This window comes from Candoia aspera, chromosome 3 (assembly GCF_035149785.1).
Source record: "Candoia aspera isolate rCanAsp1 chromosome 3, rCanAsp1.hap2, whole genome shotgun sequence".
Lineage (NCBI taxonomy): Eukaryota > Metazoa > Chordata > Lepidosauria > Squamata > Boidae > Candoia > Candoia aspera.
The window spans coordinates 192,684,882-192,703,228 of record NC_086155.1 but is presented as its reverse complement, the minus strand read 5'-3'; the positions used below and the strand labels follow the sequence as shown (position 1 = coordinate 192,703,228).

At 40.4% G+C, this 18,347-nt stretch overlaps 1 protein-coding gene across 1 annotated transcript in view; it reads left to right on the top strand.

Moving 5' to 3' along the window:
- The window catches only part of CSMD3 (CUB and Sushi multiple domains 3), a 643,537-nt gene that overhangs the window by 404,783 nt on the left and 220,407 nt on the right, over nt 1-18,347 (top strand). Inside the window, exons 18-22 of the mRNA XM_063299980.1 lie at nt 1,767-1,954; nt 2,900-3,088; nt 14,573-14,689; nt 15,145-15,360; nt 15,950-16,138. Of these exons, the coding sequence (XP_063156050.1) occupies nt 1,767-1,954; nt 2,900-3,088; nt 14,573-14,689; nt 15,145-15,360; nt 15,950-16,138 (899 nt within the window). The remainder of the gene's footprint in view (nt 1-1,766; nt 1,955-2,899; nt 3,089-14,572; nt 14,690-15,144; nt 15,361-15,949; nt 16,139-18,347) is intronic.

The following is an 18,347-nucleotide window of genomic DNA, read 5'->3' as shown; positions in this document are numbered from 1 at the left end:
AAACCAATGAGATTTAAGTTAGTGAACCAGACTAAGCTTCATTACTTTCATTTAGCCATTTCAAATTATGACAATCTAAATCCAATGAATTAACTGTTCAGACTTAGATATTTATGAATAGGCTTCTAGATATTTGTCTTTGAAAATATTTAATGCTATAGTAATTCAGGTGATTAGCTGAGATTAAATCATGGTAAGATGGAAAAGTAAAGACACAATAGATTACAATTGTCATATTAATAGGCATTAAATTAAAATGCTACGACTCTGGATTAAAATGCTATGATTCTTATGTGATAAAGTTATAGAAGCATTAATTTTTGACTTGCAGTATTACATTTGAAATGTCAGTTATCTGGTGCATATTTCTTTAGATTTGTGGATGGCTAATTATTACTTGGTTATGCTTGCTTTGGACTGGCAACCAATGTGGGTATCACTGGGGGCCATACTCCATAGGGACTGAAATACCAGTCTGACTGTTCTACTCAGTGTGAAACAGGGATCTCTGCTGGGAGAGGGAGGTCAAGATGGCAGCCATGACAACACAACTGAAACTCCATTCCATTTTTACTTGTGTCATATCCACATTAAAAAGAGTGAAGCTTCGACTGTGCCATTGTGGCTGCCACCTTGACTTTTTTTAACTCCTCCCCACCCTGCAGATACCTTTGGTGTGGAGGCAGTATATTGTCTTTGTTCCAGTGGCAATCCTAGAAGACATTGTTTTCTGCAGGCAAATCCCATGAACTCAGGAATTACCAGGAACTTGAAGCAGCCATGCTGAATTTTTCAGACAACATAGAACCTTGATGATTCAAGATCCAGGTGTAGAAATGTATTTCAGTAGCTTAACAAAGTCTCCCTCCAAATGGTTCAAGCATTCCTAACATTTATGCATTCCTAGTCATACTTCAGAGAGCCAGTTTGGCATAGTGGTTAAGGCATCAGGCTAGAAACTGGGAGACTGAGTTCTAGTCCTGCCTTAAGCACAAAGCCAGCTGGGTGACCCTGGGCCAGTCACTCTCTCTCAGCCCTAGGAAGCAGGCAATGGCAAACCACTCCTGAAAAACCTTGCCAAGAAAACTGCAAAAGACTAGTCAAAAACTGACTTGAAGGCACCAAAAAAAAACAGAACAACCCAACAGCCTCACACTTTAGCCAAATTATTTCAAGGTCACATTCAATAAAAATACAAATAAAATCCAAATTGAAACAAATCAAATGGAAAGCATTTATTAAAACGATATGCTCAAACAGATACCTAAAAAAGGACAGTCTATAAATATAATTCAGAGAAGTTATTTCAGTTGTCAATATTACCTCTACACCTAGGATTTTCTTCCCAATCTCAGACTGGGAGGAACCTTGTCAGTTTCATCACATGACTTCCTACATTGTACAGTCCACCTGCAAAAACTGCATAAAGGGATGTAAATATAGCAGCTGAACACTATCAGTATAGAAGTGAAATTGACAAATTGCATTGGCCAGAGGTTAAATGCATGAGTTCAAAGATGTTCAGAAACACATGGACATCTGAGACATTCTAAAGTAATATCCGCCATAGTTTAAGAATAGTGAAAAAATAAAGGAATGGACTCTGCTCATCATTAGTATTTGAAAAAAATAATAATAATTGGAATAAGATTTTGAATGATAGTAGAAAACAAGAATAATTGTGTTGAAATAACAAGGGTAACAATTTTCTGATCATGCAGTCTTTGATTTTATTTTATGTCTCTGTGTGTGTTTCTCCAACTTAGATTCCAGACAGAACTCAATTACGATGTCCTTGAAGTACACGATGGACCAAATCTTTTGTCACCGCTTCTCGGATCTTACAATGGTACACAAGTCCCTCAATTTTTGTTCAGTAGCAGCAATTTCATTTATCTACTGTTTACAACAGATAACAGTCGATCTAATAATGGATTCAAAATCCGCTATGAAAGTAAGTATTTTTTTTTCTCCAAGTTCTTTGGCATCCAAGTGTCAAGTACTGTTGTTCATTCTGTGCATTATTGTGTCCCAACCATATGAAATAAATATCCTTCACAGTCTTGACTACCACATCTTCACCAGTGTTTACAGGTTGTGATCATAAGCCCTAAGGAAACCAGTGAGGTTTTGACCCTGTTACCAATTTATTTACTAACTCATAAGGATGAAACTTTGTTTCTTGCTCCATGTTCAGCCACACTGACTCTACTGCCCCTTAAGATTAATGTTGAGCTCCTGGCTTGCCATAGATTAGGCAAGTCATGATATGGGTCTCCAATTGCAGTATCATCATTAGCAGCATTTCCCACAAGCATTGCTAATTCAGATATTTGAGTTGCAGAAATGGATTGAATCAATAGTCCAATATTTATGTGAAATGGAAAAGAATGAATGCACAAACTACAACCTATAAGCAAAAGAGAATTGGAGAAGATGTAGTAGAGTGGGGTGGTAGGTCAATACACTGGCTGTCTTTGTGATCAGTCAAGATTGTAGGGAAATAAACTCTCACATTTCCCTCCACTGATGACCAGGGTAGGAAGCAGACAATAATTAAAGCTTTCAGAGCATGGAAATGAAGGAATTTAAAGGCTGAAAGTTATTATGAACATCTCTACTTCAGGGCAGTCAGGAAGTTAATACTGTCACACTGTCAAAACCATTTTATTTTCTTAACTTAAAAAAAAATGTTGATATCCTGTTGGAAGAATTGGAAAGTTCCTGCTCAGGTCTTAGTGGCTTCCACAGTCCTTAGAATTGGCCATCACTGTGATAGTAATGTCTCCTATTTTTTATGCATTCCTTCCTATCAAAATCTCCCTAAAAACATATTATATATGTAGTTAGATGCCTTGTTTGTTCCTTTAATATGCATTTCCTTTTCTCTGAACTTCAGGTGTAATGGTTAATACCTACTCTTGTTTGGACCCTGGTATACCTGTACATGGCCATCGTTATGGGCATGATTTTTCCATTGGATCAACCGTATCATTTGGGTGTGACCCAGGTTATAGACTGAATCACGAGGAGCCTTTGCTTTGTGAAAAGAACCATTGGTGGAGCCATCCACTTCCTACTTGTGATGGTATGATTATTCAGCTTTGCTCATATTAATAACAAAGACTGATTCATTATATTTACTGAAACAGCAATACCAATTCTTCCTGTCTAAACTTGATTTTTTAGGGGGTGAGATGTGCTCATGTGTGTATGTGTACTGAATATTACAGGCTCTCTACCAAAACCTTGTAATTACATTTGGGATGAGGGACATAGGCAACATCATCTGCCAGCTGAGAAAAAGATACTTAGAAACCAATTCCACACCTCTCTTTCCATTCTGAGCAATTATGAAGAAACGGTATAAGAAACATTACTTTTTAATGATTTGCTTAATATGGTAGTACACTATTTTCCTCTGTGGGAATGAGTAACAGTCATTCTTGCAGATAGGAGTAAGGTAGTGGTACCACATATGATGGTATATGTCTTCCAACTTCAGGATCCCAAAGCCTTGGACAAGGGCCCCAGCACTTCAAAAAACTCTAGTCAATTGAATTTTTTTTTTAATATTGCCAAAGGAAAACATTATTGCAAGAACTCCAATCAAATTTTATCATTCTTTTGATCCAGCCCATATTTTGTGGACCAGGTGAGGACCCCACAAACCACAGAAACCTTTCTTTAGGTTTACTTAGTATTTAAGTATTAAATTCTTTTAGCATTTTTTTTTAAGTGCAGGCTTCTGTCTATAATGAGGTGTTCTCTCCCAAAGTATGCCTATTCTTGCATACTTACAATTTGGCAACAAGTTGCAGTTTTTGAGTAGCACACTACTAAAAAATGAATACTGAAATGTGTGCATTAAACTTCTCAAAGCTTGTTTCTATTTTCACTTCTACCTGACAAATTTTAGCATCATTTCCTCTAAAAAGCCCTTGGATGTTTTTATTATTATTATTATTATTATTATTATTATTATTATTATTATTATTATTATTATTATTTGTTTTGGTTTTGGTTTTATATATACAATCTCTATTTATGAAGAGTTTGCAAGCTGGTAGCAGAACCTGGTTGAACTTGTTTTGGCTTGCAGGCTAAAGAAGGTCATACCTAAAAGGGTGTAATCTAAGGATTTAGCTGAGGATCAGGTCAACTAGTTAAAGGATCTACACAATCTTAAAACATCTAATTCCAGCCCATTCCTACACATCAAGCCTCCAGTTTCACTCCTTTCCTTGCAGTGGGATCAGCAAGGTGCTAAGATTTGTTGATGGGTTCTGAACAACCAAGATTACTTTCCTATTGTAACCAACTGAACCTGAAATAGTATGAGAATAAGAGAGACTAGTGGAGGCTGTTTATCAGCCTTTCAGTGCTCTTTTTTTGTAACTGAAGAGGGACATTGTAAGAATGATCTGAAACTTCTGTAGATTAAGCTTCACAGGTGACAGATGGGAATATCATTCTTGGATAGTAGTACCCCATTGGGGGAGATGGGTGATGATATAAATTTAAATAATAAATAAAATAAATAAATAGTAGAAGTTTTTTTTTTTTTTTAATGCTGCAAGGCACTAAATGTTTACTACCTAAACATAAACACTATTAAGAACCTTGCTGTGAAGAGTATTCTCTACTGTGCAATAACATTACATATTGTGACAAACGTCTTCCTCAAGTGGTCAAACTAGCATGCAGTTCATTAAGTAAATGAGATTTTCTTTCTTTCTTTCTTTTCCTTCTAGAACAATGGGACCTGTCCACTGAGTAAACAACTGGTCCCAATTTGTAATCCTGTACCTTTCAGATTGAAATTGGGTTGGCTTAATTTAAAGAGAAAGAGAAACTATATGTATAATTGATCCAATTTCTATCCCTCAGAAAGCATCATACAGTCTTTGCACCAGCAGAAAAATTAGAAACAAGAAAAATCTTCTTCCTGTAACCTAACTCATATCGATAGGCAATCCAGCAATCATCATTTTTTTCAGTCCTGGTTCATCAAAAAGTCCATTAGAAGCTACCAGAAATGTAACCAATAATTTATCCCTGATCAAATAGTCCAACTTTATACTCCTTCCTTTTGCACTTCACAATATTGGCATTTAATTCATTCTAGTGCTATCACAGGATTTGGTCTTTCATCAATCTTTGCCATTCCAAAAAATCTTTCAGATCCTTTACCAAGTTTATTTGTAAATCCAGCAAAGAGGTGTGGTCCAGGATTTCTTGCCGCAACAGCTCCTTCTCCAAGTCCTTTTCTTGATTTATCTTCTGTACTATCTTTTAGTAATATTTTCAGTTCTATTATATTCCACACTTTCAAGTCCTATTATATTTGTATCAGGTAAAAGTTGGTTTTTAAAATCTTCCTGAACAACTTCTAAAGATTTAACCTTTGGCATCGGTATGATTTCTAAGATATTAGTTATTAATATCTCAGTCCATTTTTCAAAGGACTCTTTATAACAGGGTTGCCCATTTTACAACCTTAGTTTGAACATTGATAGATGCACTTTCCTTTTTTTTTTTTTTCCTTTTCCTTTCTGCCTGGTCCTTTAGTTCCGTCTAGTGTCCATTTGCAAAATTCAAATAATCACAGTGCCTAATATTTATTTATTTATATTTCAAATTTTGTCGCCACCCATCTTGCTCAAAGCAACTCTGGACAGTTTACAATATGAATATAATTCCATCTTAGTTGTTTCCCACAGGTGTATTATTTAATTATACATTTTTCCCCCAAATATTACAGCCAAAGTACAAATGTTCCAAATTCCTCTGGTCACCTAGTCTGTCTATAACCTTCTTAAATCAAACTCTTTTTTTTTTGCCAATTATATATTGTTTTTAAACTCTTAAGTCTCTGTCTAAAATTCCTTGTACCAAAGAAAGAAGGTAAAACTCACCAGGTATCAAATGAAACTTGCCGTTTTGAAGGTCTCTAATATCCATGAGATGGTTAAAAAATGTTTTTCAAAAGTAATTAGAAAGTGAGTGCAAGTGTCATGAGTAAGGATGGTGAGCAGGGGGCTCCCACCCAGACTGTCAAGCGCATGCGTAGCACTGAGGAACTGTTCAGCCATTCAAAGAGACACAGATCGGGACCACCTTATCCTTTGGGGTTTATATGGCGGGGTTTTCCCACGCTTCCTCAGTTTGTTAGGATTCTTGTTAAGTACTACTAATAAATATTAGAGACCAAGTCATTGTCTCAGTGTGTTTCCTGGTAATCAGGACATCAATCCTAACAAACTCTTACTCCCATCGAAAGAGGGAGGAACAAGCAATTAAGCAGATACGTTTAGAAATGTCTTCAGAAAACCAAGAAATGCGGCTCGCCATCCAGCAATTGGCAGCAGACCTACAGCAACACCAGCAACAAGTAGATCTCCAGATCAACACATTACAAGCTGCCATGCTACAGCAGTTGCAACAACCAGCTCCGATTAACCCACAACCGGCACCAGCAGCAGCAGCCCCACCGGTAATGTTGAGATCACAGGGCAGTCTACCAGAGAAATTTGGAGGAGAAGCAGGACAGCTGAGAATCTTTCTCACACAGTGTACTATGTTCTTCGACAGCAGACCCGCAGAGTTTCCCACAGACAGAACCAGAGTCACCTTCATCCTAGGCCTGCTGAAGGGACCAGCTGCCAAATGGGCTATTCCCATGGTGGAGAACAACGATCCGATTCTCAACGACTACCAGAACTTTTTGGCAGGCTTCCGAGCACACTTTGACGACCCCATCAGAGAGGCCACGGCCAGCCGGGAGATTCGGAGGCTCAAGCAAGGTAACAAGAGGGTGGGACTCTACATTGCTGATTTCAAGTTGTTAGCAGGAGATCTGGACTGGAATGAGAGTGCATTAAAAGACCAATTCAAACAGGGGCTGGATGAGGAGATTAAGAATGAATTGGTGCGCCAGGGAACACCAGCCACGTTAGAAGCCCTATATCAGCTATCGGTGGTCATAGATGCCAGGCTAGAGGAGCTTAGGCAGTGCAGCCGGGGAGAAGCAAGACCCTCCGAGCATTTTCAGGATTCCCAACTCCCTTTGTAGCAGCCTCTCACTCAGCACGAGAGGAGCCAATGCAGATTGGGGCAAGCAGGAGACTGATTTCCGAGACTGAGAGGCAGAGAAGGAGAGAGAGAGCCCTGTGTTTCTACTGCGGAGCCCAGGGGCACATGGTGAGAACTTGCCCAGCGAGAGGCCAAACAGCTCCAGTAAGACCCCCAGGGCAAGCAGCTGAAACAGGACCCATCCCCGCCTCTGTTTCCAATCAGGGAAACTCCGTTGGCCTCCCTCCCAAGAGCTCAGCAGGGAGACCGTAAATCAATTAAGGAGGGCTCATTCCGAAGATTCCAGGCAAGACTTTTACTACTTACCTGTAAAAGTCCAAGTCAACCCAGAGCACCAGGTCAAGCTAGAGGCCCTCGTGGATTCTGGAGCTTCAACTAATTTTATTGATGCGCAGACCGTACAAGACTGCAACATACCGACCAGAGAATTGCCATGCCCCATAGAAGTAGAGACCATTGACGGCCAGCCCCTCAAGGCAGGGCCGATTAGAAGGCTCACAGAACCGGTGCAGCTGACAGTGGGAGACCACACTGAGTGGATCCAGCTTTATGTTACTGCAGCGCTAAATGTGCCGGTAATCCTAGGCACGCCTTGGCTGAGGATCCACAACCCGTTGATGAACTGGACTACAGGAGCAATCTCCTTCCCAGCTAAGGAATGCCAGCACCACAAGAGTCAAGCCGCTCCACACTCTCCAGCAACCAACACAGTCACAGTAGCAGGGGGGGTCCACTTGCCAGCCAAGTATGCAGATTTTGCAGACGTTTTCAGCGAGCAAGAGGCCACAGCACTACCCCCCCATAGGGACTGTGACTGCACCATTGAGTTGTTACCAGGAGCCAAGATCCCAGCAAGGAAACAATATCCCATGTCCCCCAAGGAGTTAGCCACCTTAAAGGATTACTTGGACTCCAATCTCCAAAAGGGCTTCATCCGACCATCTACGTCCCCAGCGTCTGCTCCTACCTTCTTTGTACCAAAGAAGCCCGACCCGTTGGCACCTGCAACCCAGGAGACACCCATGAGAGTGGTCCACGACTTCAGTTTCTTAAATAAACAAACAAAGAGAGAATCCTATCCTCTGCCCTTAATCTCGGAGCTGCTAGATCGCTTGCAGAAGGCACGCATGTTTACCAGGTTGGATCTCAGGAGTGCGTACAATCTGATCCGGGTGAAAGAGGGGCACGAATACCTGACTGCCTTCGACACCAGGTTTGGCAAATTTGAGTACCTTGTTATGCCCTTTGGCTTGTCTAATGCAGGAGCCATATTTTCCAGATTTATGAATCACGTTTTTGCTGATTTACTAGACAAGTACATGGTCGTTTATCTAGATGACATATTAATTTTCTCTGAGGATGCCACAACTCATGTAACCCATGTACGTAATGTTTTGCAAAGACTGAGAGAGAACAGGCTGTTCGCCAAGCTAGAGAAGTGTGCCTTTGATTTAACTGAAGTACATTTCCTGGGCTATATAGTATCCACAGAAGGCATATCCATGGATCCTGCTAAGGTCCAGGCAATTCTCTCTTGGCCACCCCCCCGAAATGTTAAAGATATACAAAAATGGCTAGGATTCTGTAATTTCTATCGTCGTTTTGTCCCAGCCTATAGTGATCGGACCAGACCATTCACACAGCTCTTGAAGAAAAGCTCAAAATTCGTATGGGGGGAGAGGGAGCAAGCAGCGTTCCAGGAGTTGAAGCAGCTTTTTGCTTCCCAACCGCTCTTAAGGCACCCTGACCCCACGAAGCCATTCATAATGTACTCAGATGCTTCAGATGTTGCCATTGGGGCAGTGTTATTGCAATATACAAACAGGGCAGAGAATACATTGCTTCCTTGTGCCTTTTTTTCACGCCTACTCTCACCAGCAGAGATAAACTATGATGTTTTTAACAGAGGGTTGCTGGCAATTAAAGCAGCATTCCAAGAGTGGAGGCACTGGCTAGAAGGGGCGACCTTTCCTGTGAAAGTTTGCACCGATCACAAGAATTTACAGCTTCTACAGAACACCAGATCCCTCACCCCACTCCAGATCAGATGGAGCCAGTTTTTCTCCCGTTTCAATTTTGTCATTTCTTATGTGCCTGGGGCGCAAAACTGCTTGGCAGACGCCCTGTCTCGATCCTTTCAGGCAGAACCCCCCACTCACCAGGAAGTACAGGCTGCTATATTACAACCTCACAACTTTGATCAGCCGATGAGGGGGAGCCAAACGGAGAGTTTAGCAGCAGGCAGCCAAGCAGAGGACCTATTTGCAAGAGCCAGAGCTCAGCAGCAACAGGACCCGTATGCCAGGGCCAGGATGGATGACCTCCAGAGGGCCCCGCAAGACACTGCCTCCCCATTCAATGTGGAGGCAGGAATCCTCTGGCATAGTGGGCGATTGTATATTCCCCCTTCATTGAGGGAAGAAGTACTGAGACTGTGTCATGACCACCAAACGGCAGGCCACGGAGGCGTTTTCAAAACTCTCCATAGAGCTCTGAGAGACTACTGGTGGCCTAAGATGGTTGCAGACATAAAGGGTTACGTTGCTTTTTGTCACACCTGAAGAAGAGCCAAGCCTCTCCCAGGGAAGCCCACGGGACTCTTGCAGCCCCTACCCACCCCCAGTAGGCCTTGGGATACTATCTCCATGGATTTCATCACTGATTTACCCCCGGTCCAGGGCCTGACTTCCATACTGGTGGTGGTGGACCTTTTCACAAAGATGGCACATTTTATTCCTTGCAAGGGCCTCCCATCTGCACCAGCCACCGCGCAGTTGTTCATAGACCACGTTTTTAGGTATAGAGGCATGGTGAATCACTTGGTGAGTGACAGAGGCCCACAGTTCACTTCCAGGTTCTGGAGGGCCCTTTTCCAGTCATTAGGGGTCCAGATCCACCTGTCATCAGCGCATCACCCTGCCAGTAATGGGCAGGCCGAAAAAATTAACCAGTGGTTACAGCAGTATCTCAGGTGTTACACCACGTATCGGCAAGACAATTGGCCAGCCCTGTTGCCCATGGCAGAATTCACTTATAACAACTCTGTGCAGTCATCTACCCAGATGTCTCCGTTCCAAGTGCTCTACGGGGTTAACCCTCAGGTGTTGCCCACCTCCTCCCAGCAGGGAACTGTTCCAGCCGCAGCTGATTTTCTTAAAGAGCAACAAGCCGCACAGGAGTTGTTAAAGGAGCAGCTGAACAGGGCAAAGAGTGCTTACAAAAGGGCGGCAGACGCTCACAGGCAGGAGGGGCCAGCGATTGCAGTAGGAGACAAAGTGTGGCTCTCTACCAAGTTCTTGATCTCTACCAGACCCTCCAAGAAATTGGACTCTAAGTTTGTCGGCCCTTTCACTGTGGTGCAGCAGATAAATCCAGTAGCTTATCGTTTACAGCTCCCACCATCCATGAAGATCCATCCAGTGTTTCACAGAGCCTTGCTAGCCAAAGACCCTCCCCCAAGTAACTTGCGATCGCAACTACCCCCCCCCACCTCCAGTAATTGTGGAGGGAGAGGAGGAGTACGAAGTGGAAGAGATTCTGGACTCTAGGAGGAGGGGAAGGGGCATCCAATATTTCATACACTGGAAAGGGTACCCTGAGGAGGAGCGCACGTGGGAGAATGCCAGAGATGTACATGCTCCAGCACTGGTTCATCGATTCCATCAGCTTTTCCCTCACAAACCCAAGCCTCGCATTTTACCCGAGATTCCTCTTTCGCCTGAGCAGGCCGAAGAAGCCCAAGCTGAGGAGTTTGTGAGTGTGTATTTCCCCCCGCCCCTGCCTGAAGCCTCGACTCCAGTTACAGAGGAGGTGGGGGAACCACAGCCCTCAACCTCGGGCTTGCATTTCCCAGGGGGGAGGGGGGCTGACCCTGCTAACTCTCTAGATGTTTTTCAGCAGCAGCCACCTGGCTCGGAGGCGTTATCGGATTGGGAGGGCAGCACCGCTTCGTCCGTGGAGGAGTTGTCCTTTGAAGAATTGCCTTCTTTGCCAAGTTCTCATGGGACCTTACAAGCAGACAACATATCTTATCAAGACTCTGGAGGGGAGGGGGCTGAAATGGAATATCAATCTGGAGGGGAGGGTGATGTCATGAGTAAGGATGGCGAGCAGGGGGCTCCCACCCAGACTGTCAAGCGCATGCGTAGCACTGAGGAACTGTTCAGCCATTCAAAGAGACACAGATCGGGACCGCCTTAACCTTTGGGGTTTATATGGCGGGGTTTTCCCACGCTTCCTCAGTTTGTTAGGATTCTTGTTAAGTACTACTAATAAATATTAGAGACCAAGTCATTGTCTCAGTGTGTTTCCTGGTAATCAGGACAGCAAGTGTCTTAGTTTCCTTTTTAAAGCCTCTGCCCCAGCTGAGTGCAAGATGATGTCTCCCTTCATCTCCTGGCACTCAGTCCCACAGGAGACTGCTGTTTTATGATCCCTTGTGAGGAACTGCCATTTGGAGCACTTCTGGGAAATTTCCCATCCTCTCCTTTTCCAGAGAGTTTCTGAAGGACCTGTCTGTTTTCCGGTCCTTCGTTCTTCACCTCAGTCACCTGTCTCCACTGTTTGTGGAGTCAGCCGTGGCTCACCCAGAAGCACAAGGTGGTACAATTTCTTAATAATATAAGTGCTGTTACATTGGCACTTGGGAAAAGAACATTTTGCTTTGTACTGATCTCTATCTGGAACAATGTTGATGCCAAATATTTGGTTTTTATTTCATCCAAAGAAAAACAAGATCTGAAAACCTTATACATATGTGTATGTGATTAATCTTTCCCAAAAGTATCTTGTTAGAAACTATCTTCCAGAGTTCTATTAATCTGTAAGATTTGGCCTTTGAGCATGAGACAGAAAATCATGGGAAACCATAAGTAGAACAAAAGTACACTTATTGGTAGTGACGCTTGTTCATCACATCTGAAATAGCACTTATGGTACACCTAATAATTTTGCAAAGAAGAACCCAAAGACTCTGAACATAAAAAGGATCCATATATATCAGATTTTTTTTTTGTGTCTTCCGAAAGTTCAGCTTATTTAGCTTATTCAGCTTATTTAGTGATTTAATCTTTATAGAATAAAAGAAAGAGACATAAGGATACAAAAGAAAGAAAGGAATAAGAAAATGCATATGTATGTTCATGTTTGTAAAGCAAAACAATCACAGTTTTAAAATGAAGTATTATACCTTGGCTACGCAGATGCTGATAAAGAGCTAGTTCATACATAGAGAGCATCAATCCAAGATTGGCACTGTTTTTCCACATGGGAGAAAAAAAAACCCTATATCCTTTCCTGAGTAAAACCATAGCTGTTTTTATATTGGTTATATTTATAATAATATTTATTTTTATTTTATTTATTTATTTATTTATCAAATTTGTCACTGCCCATCTCCTCCGACCGGAGGGACTCTGGGTGGTTTACAATATAAAACAATAAATATATAATAAAATTTCAATATAAAACATACTATAAAACAATTTCCCAGAGCTACCAAATATAATAAAATCCAGATGGCTGTGGTCTCGTTCAGTCACTCTATAGGAGGGGCACTTCAAGGCACTAGCCAGCCCCAAGTATGACTATTCTCCTCCCTACCCAAAGCCTGGTGGCAGACCCAGGTCTTCAAATTACTCCAGAAGGCTAGGAGTGATGGGGCTAAACTCACCTCTGGCGGCAAGATGTTCCAGAGGGTGGGTGCTACTGCAGAGAAGGCCTGCCTCCTGGACCCCGCCAGATGGAATTCTCTTGCAGACGGGGTCTGCAGCATGCCCCCTCTGCATGATCAGGTGGGACGGGCTGATGAAGTGGGGAAGAGGCAGTCCCTCAGGTAACCCAGTCCCATGCCATGTAGGGCTTTATAGGTGATAACCAACACCTTGAATTGGACCCGGAAGCAAACTGGTATCCAATGCAGCTCGCATAGCAAAGGTGTTATATGTGCCCTTCTAGGGGCACCAAAAATAGCCCATGCGGCTGCATTCTGGGACAGCTGAAGCTTCCAGATACTCTTCAAGGGTAGTCCCATGTAGAGCACATTGCAGTAGTCTATATGGGAGATAACAAGGGCATGAGTGACTGTTATATTTATGATTTTTATTGATGGTATGCAGTTCAAAATCACATTCACATCCATATTTGGAAACCATAAGTCTTCCCAAGTCCCCATTACAAGGTTATATAAATTAAACCAAAATCGAGTGATATATGGGCAAAACCAAATCATATGGATAAGTGTGTGTTCCATCATTTTACATTTCCATTGTTTCATGTTTTCAGAGGACACTTTAAATCTGGAAAGCAATGCCTACATTTTTCTGAGTCTTGACACAGATGGTAGCCCTGCCCAAGGAAGTTCGAAAAGATGATACAACCTTTATACTTTATATTTGCTGACTATGATATTATGATTCCCTTTAGCCTGTTTTTGTAGTAGAATTGTTACATATTGTTGTCAACTCTGAGCTCCAGTTCCCTGAATGATGTCAAATCTAGAGGCATGGGTATTTTACTGAGATTTGGCTTCCCGATCACAGGAAATTTAGAGGGTTTCTGAACTTTGCAGCATATTTCTCTCTCTGTGTTGGCTGAGTATAAAGTGGGAGCTCACAACAGTAACGTTTCAACTGGTTACTGTTTCCCACAAGATTTCTAGAGGAACCATAATGTCATATGTTTCTCTTGCAAGAAGCAGATTCCTTGTCAAAACTGCTTCCTTTTCGTGTCTATTTCTAGCACAACTCTTCTGTCTCAGAGACCTCAGAATATTTCTGAGAGATGCAGGAGAAACCTCTCTATAATGGAATATAAGGTTGTAATCTACCAGGCTAAACTTGTCAACCAATTATTGCTGCAACCCCGTTTAATAGCTGGAAGTAGGGTGGGAAAAAAACGTAGAAAACATGAAACATTTCCGCATATGCTTTGATTTCCTCTGCCCTTGGAAAATTTATAATGTATTCCAATAGGGGAGAGAGAGAGAAAGACAGAATGATTTATTCAACTGTGTAGTATTTCAGTAATAAACAAAACTAATCAGGGATATAGGAGAAAGGACTATAGAAAAATGTTGCTGTAGAACTGTCTTTGCTTGAACATTTCTCTGCGATGCTTTTATGTGTATTTAACCGTCCCTGTTAAATTGAACGTATACATCATTTCTTTCCTGCAAAGGAAGCATTATTTTTCACTGAGAATTCTTTGAAATCAACCAATATAATTAGCAATTCATAATACTTATTGCCAAAGCTTCTTAACAATTAATTAATTGTGTTCCTTTGTGAGCACTTTGTGTAAATGTTGGTTGCACTTAGAGATTATTGTCTTGTTTCCCTAAGGCCCTCCCAGATACAGGCTGTTGTTTGAGTAGTTGTATTGCATGTTCAGTTGCTCTTTTGCAAACTTATAATGACTGCCTATACTGATGTCCTTATATTCTCCTCAAAAAAATTGCATTCTGTCCTTACAATTTCAGCATTATGTGGAGGAGATGTTAGAGGACCCAGTGGAACGATTTTATCTCCTGGTTACCCTGAACTGTATCCAAATTCATTGAATTGCACATGGACTGTGGATGTAACACATGGAAAAGGTACAGAATTTACTTACATTTCATCCAGTCATGCTTCATATTATGCACCCTAAACATTATGCTTAAATGTTATCATTTGAACTATCAAGAAATTCAACATTTTTTTAAAATAAATGGATATTGAAAGTAGTGTACTTTTGTTTTGTTTTGTTTAGATTTGTTTATTATTTTAGGCAAAGATTTAGCACCCACATTTCACTTGGGTTTGCAAATGAAGAGTAGTGGCTTTTTATACATCCTCTTAACTACCTTCAAAATGCAGATGCATATCTAGAAATACAAAAATTTGGTTTCAATAAAGATAAGAGAGAAATAGATGAAGACTCTGAGGGCAAGGGTAAAATAAATCTTGTTTAATTTTCTGAGCTCATGTTTGGAATGAAATGTATGAGTTTAATCAGTGATATAATTGGTTTCATGTTAACTATGTGAGTCTAATTTTATTTTTCTAATAGGAGTGCAGTTCACCTTTCATACCTTTCATTTGGAAGATCATCATGACTACCTTCTAATCACAGAAAATCGCAGCTTCACTCAACCACTAGCACGCCTGACTGGTTCAGAACTTCCATCCGCAATCAATGCTGGTCTCTATGGAAATTTCAGGGCTCAACTGCGCTTCATTTCTGACTTTTCAATATCATATGAAGGGTTTAATATTTCTTTCTCGGGTAAGAGAACAAAACAAGCTCTTTGTTTGGGTTGAAGAAAACACAGTATTTACTTCACAGAGAGGCACAGAAATGGGGCAGTGTGAAAAATCCAAATATTACCTTTTTTTCTGATACGTAACTTTTTCTTTTGAAATAATACATTTTGCGATTGCTTCTGTTGTTACTTCCATTGCACAAATCTCAGTATGTCTGTTGTGGCATGTGTAGCATTGTTGAAGAAAATTGTAATAAACAGTAGAATATGTTATTTAATGGGAAAATCACAGTACATCAGAGTGGCTTCAAGACCCATTTCAAGTCGTGATGTTCTGAATAAATTCAAAAGAAAATAGGTCTTTTTTTCAGGGTGTACAGTTTTTACAGGTCAGACTTGCACTCATTTATAGCTGCTATTGGAATCATAAAGATGCATCTCACAGATATTGTGAGTATCTGAAGGCTCAGCTGATGTTCAGGTACACATGCATGATCTGTAATAGGGTAGCGACACTTAGTGATTTTGGCTGAGTCAGATTTTAAAGGAATCTTTGCTTTCCGGATGCCAAAACCCTTTAAATTAGATGTTGCTTTGCTTTTTCTCTCCCAGAATACAATCTGGAACCTTGTGAGGATCCTGGGACTCCTCAATTTGGAAGCAGAATTGGATTTAACTTTGAAGTAGGAGATACTCTTACTTTCTCCTGCTCTTCTGGATACCGCTTAGAGGGAGCATCAGAAATTATTTGCCTTGGTGGTGGCCGAAGAGTGTGGAGTGCACCTCTGCCCAGGTGTGTGGGTACGTGGTCAGCTGCTTTCATTTGCTTGTATGTGTAGTCATTGTCCATAAACTTGCAACTATACAGCATGTCTGAGCATGGTGCACACCTATTAGTTTTGATACAAGACAGTCTTTACATATCTCATGTCTTTTCACTTTGATTTGTCAGGTTTTTCTGGTTTACTATGAAGTCTGATGTTGAGTTTTAAAACTCAGCTGTTCTATATAACTTTTCCTCTGTTTTATCAACTTCTACATTAAGGATATATTTAACATGTAAAGTTTTGAAAAAGTATCAGAATATCAGCTGCCAGTTTTGTCTTTGTTCCAGAATCAAAGATGTTCCACACCTTCATTTGTATTGGACTTTCTAGCATTGTGGGAGAAGAACAATATTTAGAAATAAATACATTTTCAAGATCAAGCAAACAGAGCCAGACATACCAAACTGTACCACAAAGAATCTTTCTGTTTGAAATGAAATCTATACCTGTATCTTGCAAAGGATTCTAGGAAATATTCTATCTGTCCCTTCAACATATGCAGGATGCTAGATGGCCCTATGCAGTTTCTTGATGTGGAGAATAAATTAAAAGTAGACCATAGCCCAAACTGTCCAGTTTGAAGAGACAGATTCTTCATTAGATGACTTAAACCCCATCGCCAATCTTCTAATGGAATAACTGAGGAATTGGCTTCTAATGAATCCAATCTGAAAAGATTTAGAAACATCTCAAGACTGGATTATCATTCTTATGTCCAACCATTTTTAATTTCTAAAAACATTCCAAAAGACCTTGTCAAAGTTTATTATCATGTATTTTCCATAATTCTCCCCTAGAAATAATATCTTATGTTCAGTTGGAAATAATTTATATTGCCACATATAATATTTGATTTTTCTTATCCCCAGAACTCTCTTTGTGTGTTTGTGTGTCGTGTGTGTGTGTGTGTGTGTGTTTTGGTGGGGGTGGAAATTCTCCACTTTCTTACTAGTTTTTCACCAAGAACTCTTCAAATCAATTTCAACAGAAATATCTGAACACTGATTGCTTCTAAAATGAGTAACATGAAGTGTCTTAGAATTTAGTACTGTGTAAGAACTGTCACAGAGGCTGAAGATCTTGCCATAGAGGTCCTGTGATTCCTTTAACATATAATAATAATAGCACTAAGTCAACCTCTCTCCTCAGTAAAGGAATTTTAATCAAATCATACCTGATCCATGGCTGAATAGACTTTTACACGGCTTCAGTTAATTGCTTCCCCTGATTAATTCTCTTTACAACAGTCTAAGTAGGGTGCATTCATAATCCTAAAAATCAACCTTATTCTCATAGCAACATCATCTTGATGTTCTGGTTCACCATTTCCCTTCACATTTTTATACATGCTCAACATGAAAAAATAAATCATCCCTTCCTTTCACTATCAGAGCTTTCATATATATATATATATATATATATATATATATATATATATATATATATATATATATATATATATGAATTTCTCAGATTAATTTCTCAGATTAATATATCTCTCATCTGAGACCCCTAAAGAATGGCTATTGACCAAAGAGTTTTGATCTGAATTCCCTTAATGAAATGATGTGGAAGCATAGATTGAAGCTACAGAAAATCCAGCCACTCATAGAATTTGATGGGGCTCTTTGGGCCATTAGTGCAAAAGTACTAATTAACATGGAAACAGTTCATCCACATTGATTCAAATACATGTTTATAATTTATGAATAGGAAAAAAGAAGCTGATAAAATGATAATTTTCTCTTAATATTGTCTCTAGGCAGAACTAACAGCCATGTTTCCTGTACTTAGTTTTATGAAGCATGAAGCCTTGTGTATAAGCTATATGGAGGGTTCTCACTAGTTTGCAGTATTTTAAAATAAATCTACCATCAAAAAACAATGCTGTTTTTTTATTTGTTTTTATTCTGTGAGAAAACTGTGCTTGTTCAGGTAATTAGTTTGCTGGGATTTCTATGCATACCTGCTATGTCAGAAACACTTGTTTTTAACTACAATTTCATGCATGTGTTCAGACAACAGTTCAATGTGATAATAGCTATACATCTGTCCAATGATAGCTCTGATCTGTTATTATTGTGCTTGTTTGGAATCTTTTATAAAGGTGCAGCAGCTCCCCCTCCCTCCCCAGAATAAGGAAAGAGGGCTATAACTTCCCACAGTCTACTTAAGCAAATTTT